Consider the following 12188-nt stretch of genomic DNA (forward strand, 5'->3'; position numbering starts at 1 on the left):
AGAAGGGGACATGCCCATTATATGTGTGTCCATGTCTAAACACTCCACAGAGGAGCTTTGTCAGTGTCCTCAGGGAGCAAGGGTGAAGGAGAGAACTGGTAGGAGAAGATGGAAGTCCATTACCTCAAGCAATTTGGTTGCGATTGAAAAGTGTGGTGAGTCCATCACATCAGAGCAGTCCAAGTTCTCGTACACAGCCGCTACAATGAGGAAACAGTCAGTCTCAGGGTGAGTAATTTCTGCTGTGGTGGGGGCCTGTGCTGTTATTGCAGATGTATTTCTGTAACCCTGCAGCTCTGGGAACGTGGCAACGCAATAAGTCCTCTTTTGAAACTCCCGGGTTTGATGATTTTACTGAGGAGGGTCCAGTTTTCTCCCAGGGATCCTGGGGTGTATGGGGCCTTTACAATTCCAGAACATCAGGCTAAAAATAGCAGCAAAACTGACAAGGTTATGAACTGTAAATGGTAGCTATTGGGGATCTGGGGAAGTGGTAGATGACTGAAATATTTCTTTTCTGTGTCTCGTGTATGTGGGAAATTTAGACAATGAAGGGGAATGAGGGAAATCCCTTGTGTTAGCAGCTAACTTTACTCCAAAGAATCCAGCTGACATCACTGTATTGGTCCATCTGAATGACAAAGCGAGAGGAGTCTTTTTAATGTGAGAGCTTCTGGCATCCCACTGGTAGGTGTCTCACGCTGTGCCTGTGCCACACTGGAAGAGCACTTAAGCAGGTGAGTGTTCACCAAACCTAGCCAGTAGCATGACTGCTATCACCTCTGTTGCAAACCTCACTCAGCTGCTCCCGTGTCCTCTGGTTTGTGTAACACACTAATCAGCAAAGGTAACATGGTATTATATTATCTGTTGTTTCAGTTTGTGTGATGAGTGCCTATTTATAACCTTGGAAACTTGATATTGTGTCAAAATGATAATAAAATTACGTTTTTCAAAACACTAGGCAGTGGAGTCACGGATCAGAATTTCATGGTGCTTATCTGCCTGCCCTTCCAACCCTCTTCACTTGTTTACACAGGACGGAGCAGCACCACCTCATCTGTACAGATGGAAGCAGGCAGCACCTTTAGGCCTTTACCATCAAATGTGAGGAAAGGCCGAGCACAGGCAAGGCTGAGTTTACCTTCAAACTCTACGTTCCCTAGGTGCAGGATCGCAGCCAGCAGCTTGCTGATGTCCCAGTGTTCAGAATCTGAAAACATAAGGATCTTCATAGCCGAGCGGATGTGGGCATAATCCTTTGCATCATTCCGTCCGTCACAGGACGTGCACTTGCCCTGCAAGACACCATACACACAGGTAAAGAAAATCCTCCTGGTACTCATTCAGGGAAGAAAGGATCTGCAGGCTGACAAACCCTTGTACACAATGTGGATGCCCTGTGAGCCACTTGCCACAAGGTGCAATGTAATATTGCACTATATGCTCTTCCCATGACTGTTTCTTCCCTTATCTCTACTCTCAAGAAGAACCCGTTAAAGGAGGGGTAAACAATGCATTTCTCCAGGGCTAGACAGAATACTGGGGAAGCCAAACGGAAAAGCTGAGGTTAGGGCTGCTCTGGAGCATAGACGGTCAGGAAACTTAAACAAGGTTACCTACAGTTATGGCTGGCCATGCCTGTTTCTTTGGTTTCCTCTCTCTGGCTTGTCGATTGACACTTAAGAGCCCTAATCCCAAACCAAAGCAAGTTGGACTGGATTGGTTCTAGATGGCAAATCTCAGAGTAGGTATATTATGTTCTAGTGGAAGGCAGATGGAAGCATCCAAGGGAGCATGAGAAGAACCTTCAACAAAGTCTGCACAGCAGGATGCTGCTCCTGATAGAAACTATTTCCAATCTTCTAATGGAGATGGGAAATTGCCTTTTTTATCCCTTCTATTACCAACAATATAGTGTGATGATTACAAAAGTGAAGTATTCCTAGACATTTCCGTTTACAGCATGTAAACGTGCCAGCTTATGCCAACAGCTGACCTGAACAAAACCATGGACATGCTCTCCTTTAATCTAAGCCTCCTGTCTCTGTATTATACTGCCCTACTGCTGACCCAGGGAACTTCAGACCCTTTTATGGAATGGCCAATGTGTGAATTGCACTCAGCAGCACTTGCTGAGAGGTCACTACTATTTTGAAAACATTAAATTTGAAAAAATCTCCAGCAACTTTAATGGTTTTGCTTTTGAGACTCCAGAAACAGCTTTATAGGGTTGATTTAATTTCCTCTGAAACTAGATACCCGCCTCCCTTTAACTTCAGCAGAGGCAGGACATAGTCCCATCTTTTCCGTGGCTGTAGAACATCCCAAGTCAAACCAGCTAACATATTTAACGTGAGGCGTCTGCTCAGGCTCACGAACGGGATTTTCACAATGGCTTTCATGCCCTTAAACCACCCAATTAGCTAAGTTCAAAAATCTCATGTATGAACATCCCACTCCTGCCACTACAGCAACATAAACCCAGACAGGGACATTAACATGAGCTGTTGGAGATTAGATGGAATGCCAGCTTCCTGCATGATGTGTCTAAGTTTTATCAGATATAAGGACTCAGATTCTTGGCACTGTTTCCCCTTATTCATTTTTCCCTAAGGTATACACACCTGACTATTACTCTCCCTGGCATGATATCCCTTGCTTTCATCTGAAATCTGAGTGCCTGTGAGAGTGAGGCATATTTCCCACCTGCTTTAAGATGTTAAGTCTGACTTCCATAGAATCATAGAATACCAGGTCAGAAGGTCCTCAAGGATTGTCTGGTCTAACCTTTCTTGGCAAAAGCCCAGACAAGATAGCCCAGCACCCTCTCCAGCTGAATCTTAAAAGTGTCTGATGTTGGGGAATCCACCACTTCCCTGGGGAGACTTTGACAGAAAGGTTTGAACTGCCACAAGCTGGTGGACGTTACATTACAATGTCTCTGTAACTGAGACTTACAGGACTTTCGGTGTTACTGCTTCTGGTATTCCAAGGAAAGAACTGTTCATATTTGGTAACTACCCACTGCAGCTCCTATTGATTGTAATTGCTCGCTGGAAGAAGCAAATGACAGAGGGATAATGGAGAAGCAGAGACGATTACCATAGTGAGATAAGTGTACTCTGAAGCAGTTCCCAGATTCAGCATCTTTTTCTGCTCTGTGTTCATCCCCATTAGCATGCAGTAGAAGATGTGGTAATTCCTCTCCTCTGGAGCCTTAAAGAAAGAAATAGGCCAACAGAGAGCCTTGTCAGCATAAGCTTGTAACACAGAAGCAGGCAGAATGTACGTCTGCCAGCGCCCTCACCTGCCGGCAAACCCGAGACTTCTCCAAAAGGAACTGTTCTACCCGGGCTCCTTCTATCACACCACTTTGATTGAAGTGAATATCAATGTATTTCCCGAAGCGGCTGGAATTGTCATTTCGAATCGTCTTGGCATTTCCGAAAGCTGATGGGCAAGGGTCAGAGATACTGTCTGGATTATTGCAGTTAATGAACATAAGGTCTAGTTTATATGGCTTTCTGTTTTGCTGCTAGTATGTTACACGTTGCGTCCTGAACTAAGCACTGAAGAATGGCTGTTCTCAGGCTGCCTCCTAAAGAGAGAGACAGGGATACTGTGCATCCAGGTAACTGGGACCTAAAAGACATTTTCAGGTGATCCAAATGTGGCCTGTATTTGGCCAGCCAAGAGACCTGGGCAAGTCTGAAGCCCTCCAGAAGGGCTTACTGGCAAGATATTTGATCCCTCTACAGTGAAAGATGGGTGTCTTAGGGAGGTCCCCTATAGATGCATCCGTGCTTGGCCAGTCACTTTGCCACTATCGAGTGCAAATGCCAAACCAGGGGTCTTTACCTTGGGCTCTGCATTCCTAAGGACTCTTGTACTCCTGCAGTTCCGGGTTACATACTAGTAGTGGACCTCCTCCAGCTGGAACTGCCGTGGACTTCATGGGGACATGGCAGAAAAGTATAGAGAACTTCTACCCAGCACCACCAGTGTTTCAGAAGTTTTAGCAATTTCACAAATACAATGGTTCAAAGTTCAGTTTTTGAATTTTTTTATCCTGATACAAAAATCCTGGTAAATCAGGCATGTTCGCTAAATAACCCACCTTCCAGAATGGGGTTGGCCTCTAGGATTTGCTGCTCTATCCAGGAATGCTGGCCACTGACAGCTGCCAAAAACTGTAATATTAGCTTTGTGCTTTCCGTCTTCCCAGCTCCAGATTCTCCACTGCAGTAAGAAACAAAATCATTACAGGTTTCTTTTCGTCTGTTTTGGCTAGGGTGTTGAAATGGCACACAAAAAACCAAATCCCACTTATATTTACCCTGTGAATGGCAGATCAGACTGTCTTTCATGGAAAACTGGGTAATTTTAGTCTTTCATTATCTTATCTGCTAATTTTTAAGTTGTTTTTTTAGATTTAGGCTGAGGAATAAATTTTCTCGCTGATTAAAGCCAAGTAAATCCACGGAAGACATTCTGTACTGGGGCAAATTAAATGACTACTCGCTTTTCTTCTTTATTGGATTACCAATGCTGGCCTTAGCACATCGACTGAGTTGCTTCAGCTATAATCACGTGTTATTGCAATGAAACTATCTGGTTCTTCACACTGATGATAACAGAAAATGGGTACATAGGTGTCTGAGGATGAGGAAAGCTTCCCTCCATCTTCAGGCTAGCAGAGGTGGTTTCTCTCCAGGAAATCTCTATTATCGGAAAATACATGTAACTTAAGTACCACAACGTAACAAGTAGCCTTACATCACACAGGCTCATATTTTAGGTTTCTAGATGTAGTGACCATGTGCAGAGTGTATCACCACTTTGAAAGATTCTGGGGAAAAACACTAGACTTTAGAAAGCCCTTGCTTATGTTCTACCTTTTGCAGCCCTCACTGAAAATGAAGTAGCAGGGGAGAAAATACTTCCTTCCTGTTGTCTCTAGTCTTATCTGTGCCCTTCCATTTGGAAGGTCTCCTGTGTCCACAATGGTGCCCCAAAAGCATGCCAGACTTGGTTGCTGCTACTTGTCCTCTCTGAGGCCAGTCACCTGATCACACAGCACTGATCTTTCTTGTTCCTCTTCATATTGAAATAACAGTTGTCTGCAATGGCGAAGACATGAGGTGGTAGCTCTCCAATCCTCCTGTTACAGTACAGTCTGATCTGATCGACTGTGTAGAGGGGCAGCAGCTGGTATGGATTCACTGCTACCAAGATTGATCCTGTGTAAGTCTGGAAAACAGTTATGAGGTTACCTCTAGCAGCAAAACTGCAAACAAGGACACAAACAAAGCCACTTGCAGTGTAAATCTAAACAGACCCAGGAGGGAAGCCTGGGAAAGTTTACGCTAAACATCATCACATCTGCGTTGTAAGAGGCAGCTCCTCTCGTACAGTGTATGTAACATGGGAGGCAAGGCATGGAAGAACCTGAATATTATTATCATATTACAAACAGGGAACTAAGGAACAAGGAAACTACAAATGCCAAATTGCTCAGTCACAGATAAAACCTGTAATGGACATGAAAACAGATGCCCTAAATATCCAGATATATTCTTCATCTATTTTATTACATTAAAATCAAGTAAACATTGACTTGGACTGGAAGACAATCATCTAAATCGTGTCAATGGGTACTAGTTAGATTGATCCTGTGTCACAGCTGCAGGTAACAGCTACTCTAAGCTGTAACATGGGCTGGATTAAGCTACCTGTCAGTCTGTGGTGGAAATGGTCACTCCAGGAAAAAGTAAGCAGGTCACTACCCAAGCATATCTCAGAGATATTCAGAGACTGCTATCAGTCTATTCTTCACAGCCAGAGTACTTGAGTGAAAGAAGAGGAACAGTATGTTGTGTCTCCTCAGCCAGTAAGGGAAGCAGAGGGCCCCATGTATGAAAGTCTTGCAGACTGCTCAGGGCACTCCACTAAGTGTGTAGTAGAGGTCTTTCCTGAGCATACTATGTCTGGTGACCTCGGCACTCACATAGATTTTGTGCTCTTGGTGGCGGATGAGAAGGTTGTGCACCATGCCTGCTTCATGGAGATCCCCAAGGCGGATCATGTCTTCCACCCCCTGGGCAGAGGAGGGGTGCATGAGGCGCACCATGTGCATATTCCGAGCCGTGATCCAGTGTTCCTGAAAAAGGTGAGGCATAATGTCTCATGCTATTGCTCACAGTCAAACGGAGAGCCATGTTAGGCCAGAGTGAGCTTCAGTATGGATTTTTGGAGCTTTCATGCTCAAACCAGAACATTATAATAAACCGCTGACTGAACTACAGAAATTAACTGGTTTGCTGCTCCCCAGGACCAGATGATTTAAAACACTGGATGAGGCCATTCAGGTGGGTTCTGGACATCACCCAATTTAGCATTGTTCAGAGTACAGCTCTGTCAGGTCATCACAGCCACAACATTGTACAAGGTAGGGATGAAACACCAACTAACTTTAGTGGGATCATGATTTCACCTAAAGCTTCACCAAATTTAGGGATTGGAGTCTGCCCAGTGCCTTTTCTTAACTAGATATAAAAACCTGACTGGATGACTGGGCCCAAAGAGTAGTGCTGAATGGCAATAAATCCAGTTGGTGGCCGGTCACAGCTGGTGTTCCCCGGGGCTCAGTACTGGGGCCTGTTCTCTTTAAATTATTTATTAATGACCTGGATGAGGGGATTGAGTGCACCCTCAGTAGTTCACAATCACCAAGTTAGGTGAGTGTGTTGATCTGCTTGTAGGGAGGCTCTGGATAGGAGGATCTGGACAGGCTGGATCAATGGGCTAAGGCCAATTGTATGAGGTTCAACAAAGCCAAGTGCTGGGTGCTGCACTTGGGTCACAACAAACCCCTGCAATGCTACAGGCTTGGGGTAGAGAGGCTGGAAACTGCCCGGCAGAAAAGGACCTGGGGGTGTTGCCCAGGTGGCTAAGAAGGCCAACGGCATCCTGGCTTGTATCAGAAACAGTGTGGCCAGCAGGAGTAGAGAGGTGATTGTCCCCCTGTACTCAGCACTGGTGAGGCCACACCTTGAGCACTGTGTCCAGTTTTGGACCTCTCACTTCAAGAAGGACATTGAGGTGCTGGAGCATGTCCAGAGAAGGGCAGTGAAGCTGGTGAAGGGTCTGGAGCACAAGTCCTGTGAGGAACGGCTGAGGGAACTGGAGTTTTCAATCTGGAGAAAAGGAGGCTGAGGGGAGACCTTCTCACTGTCTACAACTAGCTGAGAGGACGTTGTAGTGAGGTGGGGCTCAGTCTCTTCTCCCAGGTTACAAACAATAGTGCAAGAGGAACTGACCTCAAGTTGCACCAGGAAAGGTTTAGGTTGGATATTAGGAAAAATTTCTTTACAGGAATGGTTGTGAAGCATTGGAAAAGGTTGCCTAGGGAAGTGGTGAACTTACCATCCCTGGAGGTATTTAAAAGGTATGTAGATGTGGTGCTGAGGGACATGGTTTAGTGGTGGCTTGGCTGAGTTAATGGTTGGCCTTGATGAACTTAAAGGTGTCTTCCAACCCAAATGATTCTGTGACTCTGTGAACCTCCAGCTCAGGAAGCTCTAAATCGTCATAGTGCTGGGACCTGGGTATACTGGGGTATCACCCTATACTTGCCTTATTTTTATATTCTTTCCTTCAGTATATCCTACCAGATATTATCCAAGTCAGACCATGTGGCTAGACGGAGCTTTGCTCTGAGCTAAGAGAGCCATTCTTCTGTACTTTGGACACTTAAATTTTATGTTCATCTTTTACACTAAGGTATAGTGTAGCCCACCTTGCCTTCATCATCCTCCAGCAAGATCCGTCCTGAGTCCGAGTCCTTCACAACTGCCCCAATAGGGACATTAAATTCACTGTTTGATTGAGTGTCCAGCCACACATGATCACCCTGGGGAGAAGAAAAGCTATTGTCAAGTACAGTGACATGTAGCTCGCAGGCGTGCATCTCTTGGTCTTAATTTTTCAGTGATTTGATTTCTTTAGCAATGTTTAACTGGAGAAGTTCTTACTGCTCGCAGGCAGTACAAATGGTTATAGTATCGGGACTTCTGAATTCTACCCACAGCACCACGGCTGACCCGGAACATGACTTCAGATGAGTCATCAGGCCCAGCTGCCTCACAAGAGGAAATGAGGCAACACCTTTTAGAAGAACGGCAATTACTCAGCTCCACTACCTCCAAGCCCCAGGAACACCTTCTTCTGCTCCAGGCATTAATACAGATTCAGACAGAAAGGTTTACTGTAGTGGCTGGAGTTAAAATTGAACAAAGCTGTAGGTCAGATCTTCAGTGGGTAGTTCATACTTACTCCTGCTGTGGAACTGGCTATCTAGCCAAGTATCTTCTTGTATACAACTTTAGTTGCATGCTGTAGCATTTACTGTAAAACTTCCAAGTTTTTTCCTGAAAAAATAGTTCTGTTTCCTCTCAAAATACTTTACAGGCTTACATTTAAAACCAAACAACTGTAGTGTAAAGCACCTATAAGCATTGTACAAGGTTATGAAGAATGTTGTGGGCTAAAGCTCTCATTTGTGTGGAATAAAACTCCAGAGGGTAGTTTCTGTGCAGTTTCAGTGCCACACCTTGTGACAGAGGTCACCAGCTCAGAATGGGCACAGCCAGGCCAGGCAAGGCGCCTCTGCATCTCTAGTCTAGATTGATATTCTTTTATACCTTGTTGATACTGAGTTATTGCCACTTTCTTTCTGACGTGGACCATGATATTAAGGTTATTTTCTCCTCTTTGGCCCACAGGCAGGTCAGTAAATTACAGTAAGGAATAGGACTTACCTTTCTGAAAACCACCATTATGTTTCAGATCACTGTATGTAACCTGTAGTGCAAAGAAGAACATAACCTTAGGCCAGAAAAGGGCTCAGGATTTGATCAGAACAGACAGTGGGGTGGAGATGTTTCCTTGTAAAAGTAACAGCAAAATGCCTTAAAATAATTATCTTTACAGATTTCATTAAAGCAAAGGAGATCATAATAAGCTACACCCGATGAGGAAACAATGAAACCATCTACCCAAAGTGAAGATCTGCAGCACTGAGGCGGTGGTCTGCTCCGAGTTCCACCACATAACCCTGGAGATGTTCTCAACCCTGTGCACATTTTTATACTGAATAGTTCCCTCAATCAAATGCTAGGCGCATTTACTGGCTGAACTTCATTTGGCTCATAAATAAAAAGGCCCCACAACGCAATGGAATTCAGTACACAATCGAGTTAACTTTGGCAGGCCCATTGACGCAGCAGTTCAGTTCCTACAAGTGGCCAGCCCAGCCACCCCAATTGAATTCATACTTTGCTAAGATGCTTGGTTTCCTCAGACCCTCACAGCCTGAAACTACCACCACAGAGAAACTGTGATGGTCTAGATTTCACCTTTCTTGGCTGGAATGGGAGGGGTTGCAATAAAGGCATGAGCAGAAAAATAAGGAATTGGAAGCAAAACCAGTAAAATTAGGAGCTCACTATCAGGAACATAATAGTGAAAAGATTCGTGGCCAGAAATCTACATCAGTCCTTTGATTACGGGATGATGCTGTTTAGGCTGTGATCCTTGGAACAACCAAGGAACCAAAGTCTTCAGAAGCTGCTTCCTGACACATAGGCTACTGCAGCTGGATTTTGGGAGTGATTCCAGGACTAAGTGTGATTTGCTGGCCCCCACACTTGCTACAGCAGGAAGGCTGCTGTATGCCTTTTACTGTGTGTGGAAATCAGAGGCAAAAGCTCTGCAAAGTTCACTTTACGTGTTTCCAGAGTTCCAGACAGTTTTTTTTTCCCCTGTTATTTCTTCCTACTAGCAGGAGTGATCCCCGATTAAGGCTGTTGAGTAACCTGTGATCAGTAGCTGCTGTGTGAGCAGACGTCAGTTATTGCCCAGATCAACACAGCCTCATACTCACAAGCTTCTCACAGCTGTGTGATCCATTCTGCTCCCTCCACCTCTCTAAAGGATTGCCCCCTCTATCCATTGTTCCAGCACACCCAGAGAAAAGGCTCAGCTCAAAGTTGATGATAGTAAGCATGAAATACTTGCAATAATTAAAATGCTGACCTTGGATGAAAAATTAATTCTATTTTTGCCCTTCTGTGATCTGTTATCAATGATGTTTTCTTAGCATTTTGTCTCAAAAGAGATTCTAACGACTCATGCTCAGTGGACATACTGAATCATCTGCATTCCTTCTGTCCGTTCATTTGACAGCAAACTGCTTGGAAACCTTTTTACAAGAAGACGAGTGATCACTACAGGACCAGAAATCGACCTCTGGCACCTATCCCAGGCAAGTCTGTGACCCCTCAGAACATCCCCCAGGAAGAAGAGAGACACCTGCTCCAGTTTTATCTTGACACTCAATTGCAAATTTCTTATTTTCTTGTAGCCTTCTGAAAAGTTCTTTTATTCTGGCTCTAAATTTTGCTTGGCTGGGTTTTGTACAGGTTCTCTGGGAATTTTGAGCAAAACAAGAAAACCAGAAATGAACTAGGCTGAGTGGTCCATTTTCTACTGATGCCTCACAGATAATCCTCAAAATCCCCCTTTGCAGTACCATTAATATTAGTGATTAATGGGATACTTAACCAATGATTTCACTGAAAGCCTTGAGATTTCTTCTATTGTGTGTAAGGTCTTGAAAATCTTATGCTTAAAATTTCTGAAAACTATTTACAATTCTGTGTAATATGGGTGATACACCTTTTTGAGAAGTACCCAGATTTCATTCCTTTCCTAACTGAATCATTTCAATAATTTTATGATTTATCTTCATTTTATGGTGGAGCTATACAAGTTTTGAGATTTAGAAATTTCCAACTAAATTATCAGAAAAGTGTTTCAAGTCGCCAATTTATTCTTGGAAATCCATGCCCTTGAAAAATGAAGATTGCCGTGGAAAAAACCCTCAAAGTGAAGTTTGGGGATACCACTTTTTTTCTCCCTCTTGTTTTAACAAACTTCAATGTTAGAAGAAAATGTTGAAGTAAGAGGTTAGGGCTCATTTTATCACTTGCTTTCCTCCAGCTGCCCACTTTTTTTAATCCATGTTATGCAGCTTCCATATATCGTGGTCTTTTTTAAAATTGGTGGGTGCGTAAACAGCCCTTTCTTCTGAGTGAATGGAAGGAGCAGATATACTCCCGTGTGCAAGGTACTGCTGCTATTGTGGGTTAAATCCATGTCTGAACCATAAGGAGGGCTATGAGGGTGGGAAAGTGGAAACTAGGAAGTGCTTGGCAAGCTCCAGGATCTTGGGGCACTATTTGCGGCTATAAAGGGCTATAGAGTAGTATGGATTGAAGAGGGTTTCTGACCAAGCCCAGAATGATTCACCGCTTCAAAGTCATCGTAAGTTATGCTAAGAATAACTAATTATCAAAATTACAACATGGATGGTGATCCAAAGTGAAAAATAAACAGAAACTTCAAGACATGACAGTCTGCTCTGTGGAAGTGCAATGCTAACACACGTTTTATAGCAGGAATTAAAAACGTAATTTTCACTAGGGTGACCCAATAACAAGAAGAGCAGTGGAATGTCACACTTAATAACAAAAGCTGGCACATGGAGAAACTGCTGGTGCTGTGTCCCCAGCACCACACCTGCTGACTATACGAAGAATTGATTTTCCCTGTGAGTCTAGGGCAACCTCCAGAGCTCATCTGTAACTACGATGATTCTCAATCATGTAGCACAACATCTATGAAAATTTAGCAATGCATCATGAATCTGTTCTTTCTGGCTGCCTGGGGTTTTTCTGTTCTTTTTACAGTCTCTCAGGAAGGAGCTTCTGTCTCTCGTACTCAGTTATTCTTATGGCAAAATAGTCATGTTCTTATTCAGGACTCAGGAACGGGATCTATGTATTAACTCCGAGAATGTGATGACCTGTTCCTATGCAAGGTGGTACAGAAGCATGGTGCGGAGCAAACATAGGCCCAAGATGGGCCACGGTCGTCCACTGTGACTCACAACTGACAGATACGTTTTCAACCATGCCAGAAACCAGAAACAGAGCACAGATGTCTACCCAGAACAAAGAGGGAGTGGTACGTGCAAACACAAAGCACAGCCATACCGCATCACATCACAACTACAGCTAGCTCCGGATCTGGTCTGCGATAGCAGCCGAGAGTGGACGCAGAAG

The 12188-nt window shown here is 44.1% G+C and overlaps 1 protein-coding gene across 1 annotated transcript in view; it reads right to left on the minus strand.

The window, feature by feature from the left end:
• The window catches only part of LOC104501254 (unconventional myosin-VIIa-like), a gene marked incomplete at its 3' end in the record, with an annotated part of 17475 nt that extends 8635 nt beyond the window's left edge, over window positions 1-8840 (minus strand). The window contains exons 1-9 of the mRNA XM_010145034.1: window positions 8823-8840; window positions 7802-7915; window positions 6011-6163; window positions 5069-5253; window positions 4121-4242; window positions 3311-3453; window positions 3106-3219; window positions 1145-1298; window positions 124-200 (exon numbers count right to left, since the gene is read on the minus strand). Coding sequence (XP_010143336.1) covers window positions 124-200; window positions 1145-1298; window positions 3106-3219; window positions 3311-3453; window positions 4121-4242; window positions 5069-5253; window positions 6011-6163; window positions 7802-7915; window positions 8823-8840 — 1080 coding nt within the window. The remainder of the gene's footprint in view (window positions 1-123; window positions 201-1144; window positions 1299-3105; window positions 3220-3310; window positions 3454-4120; window positions 4243-5068; window positions 5254-6010; window positions 6164-7801; window positions 7916-8822) is intronic.
• Between the last annotated feature and the right edge of the window lie 3348 nt (window positions 8841-12188).

The sequence above is a fragment of the Buceros rhinoceros genome, unplaced genomic scaffold, assembly GCF_000710305.1.
Source record: "Buceros rhinoceros silvestris isolate BGI_N320 unplaced genomic scaffold, ASM71030v1 scaffold17121, whole genome shotgun sequence".
Classification (NCBI taxonomy): domain Eukaryota; kingdom Metazoa; phylum Chordata; class Aves; order Bucerotiformes; family Bucerotidae; genus Buceros; species Buceros rhinoceros.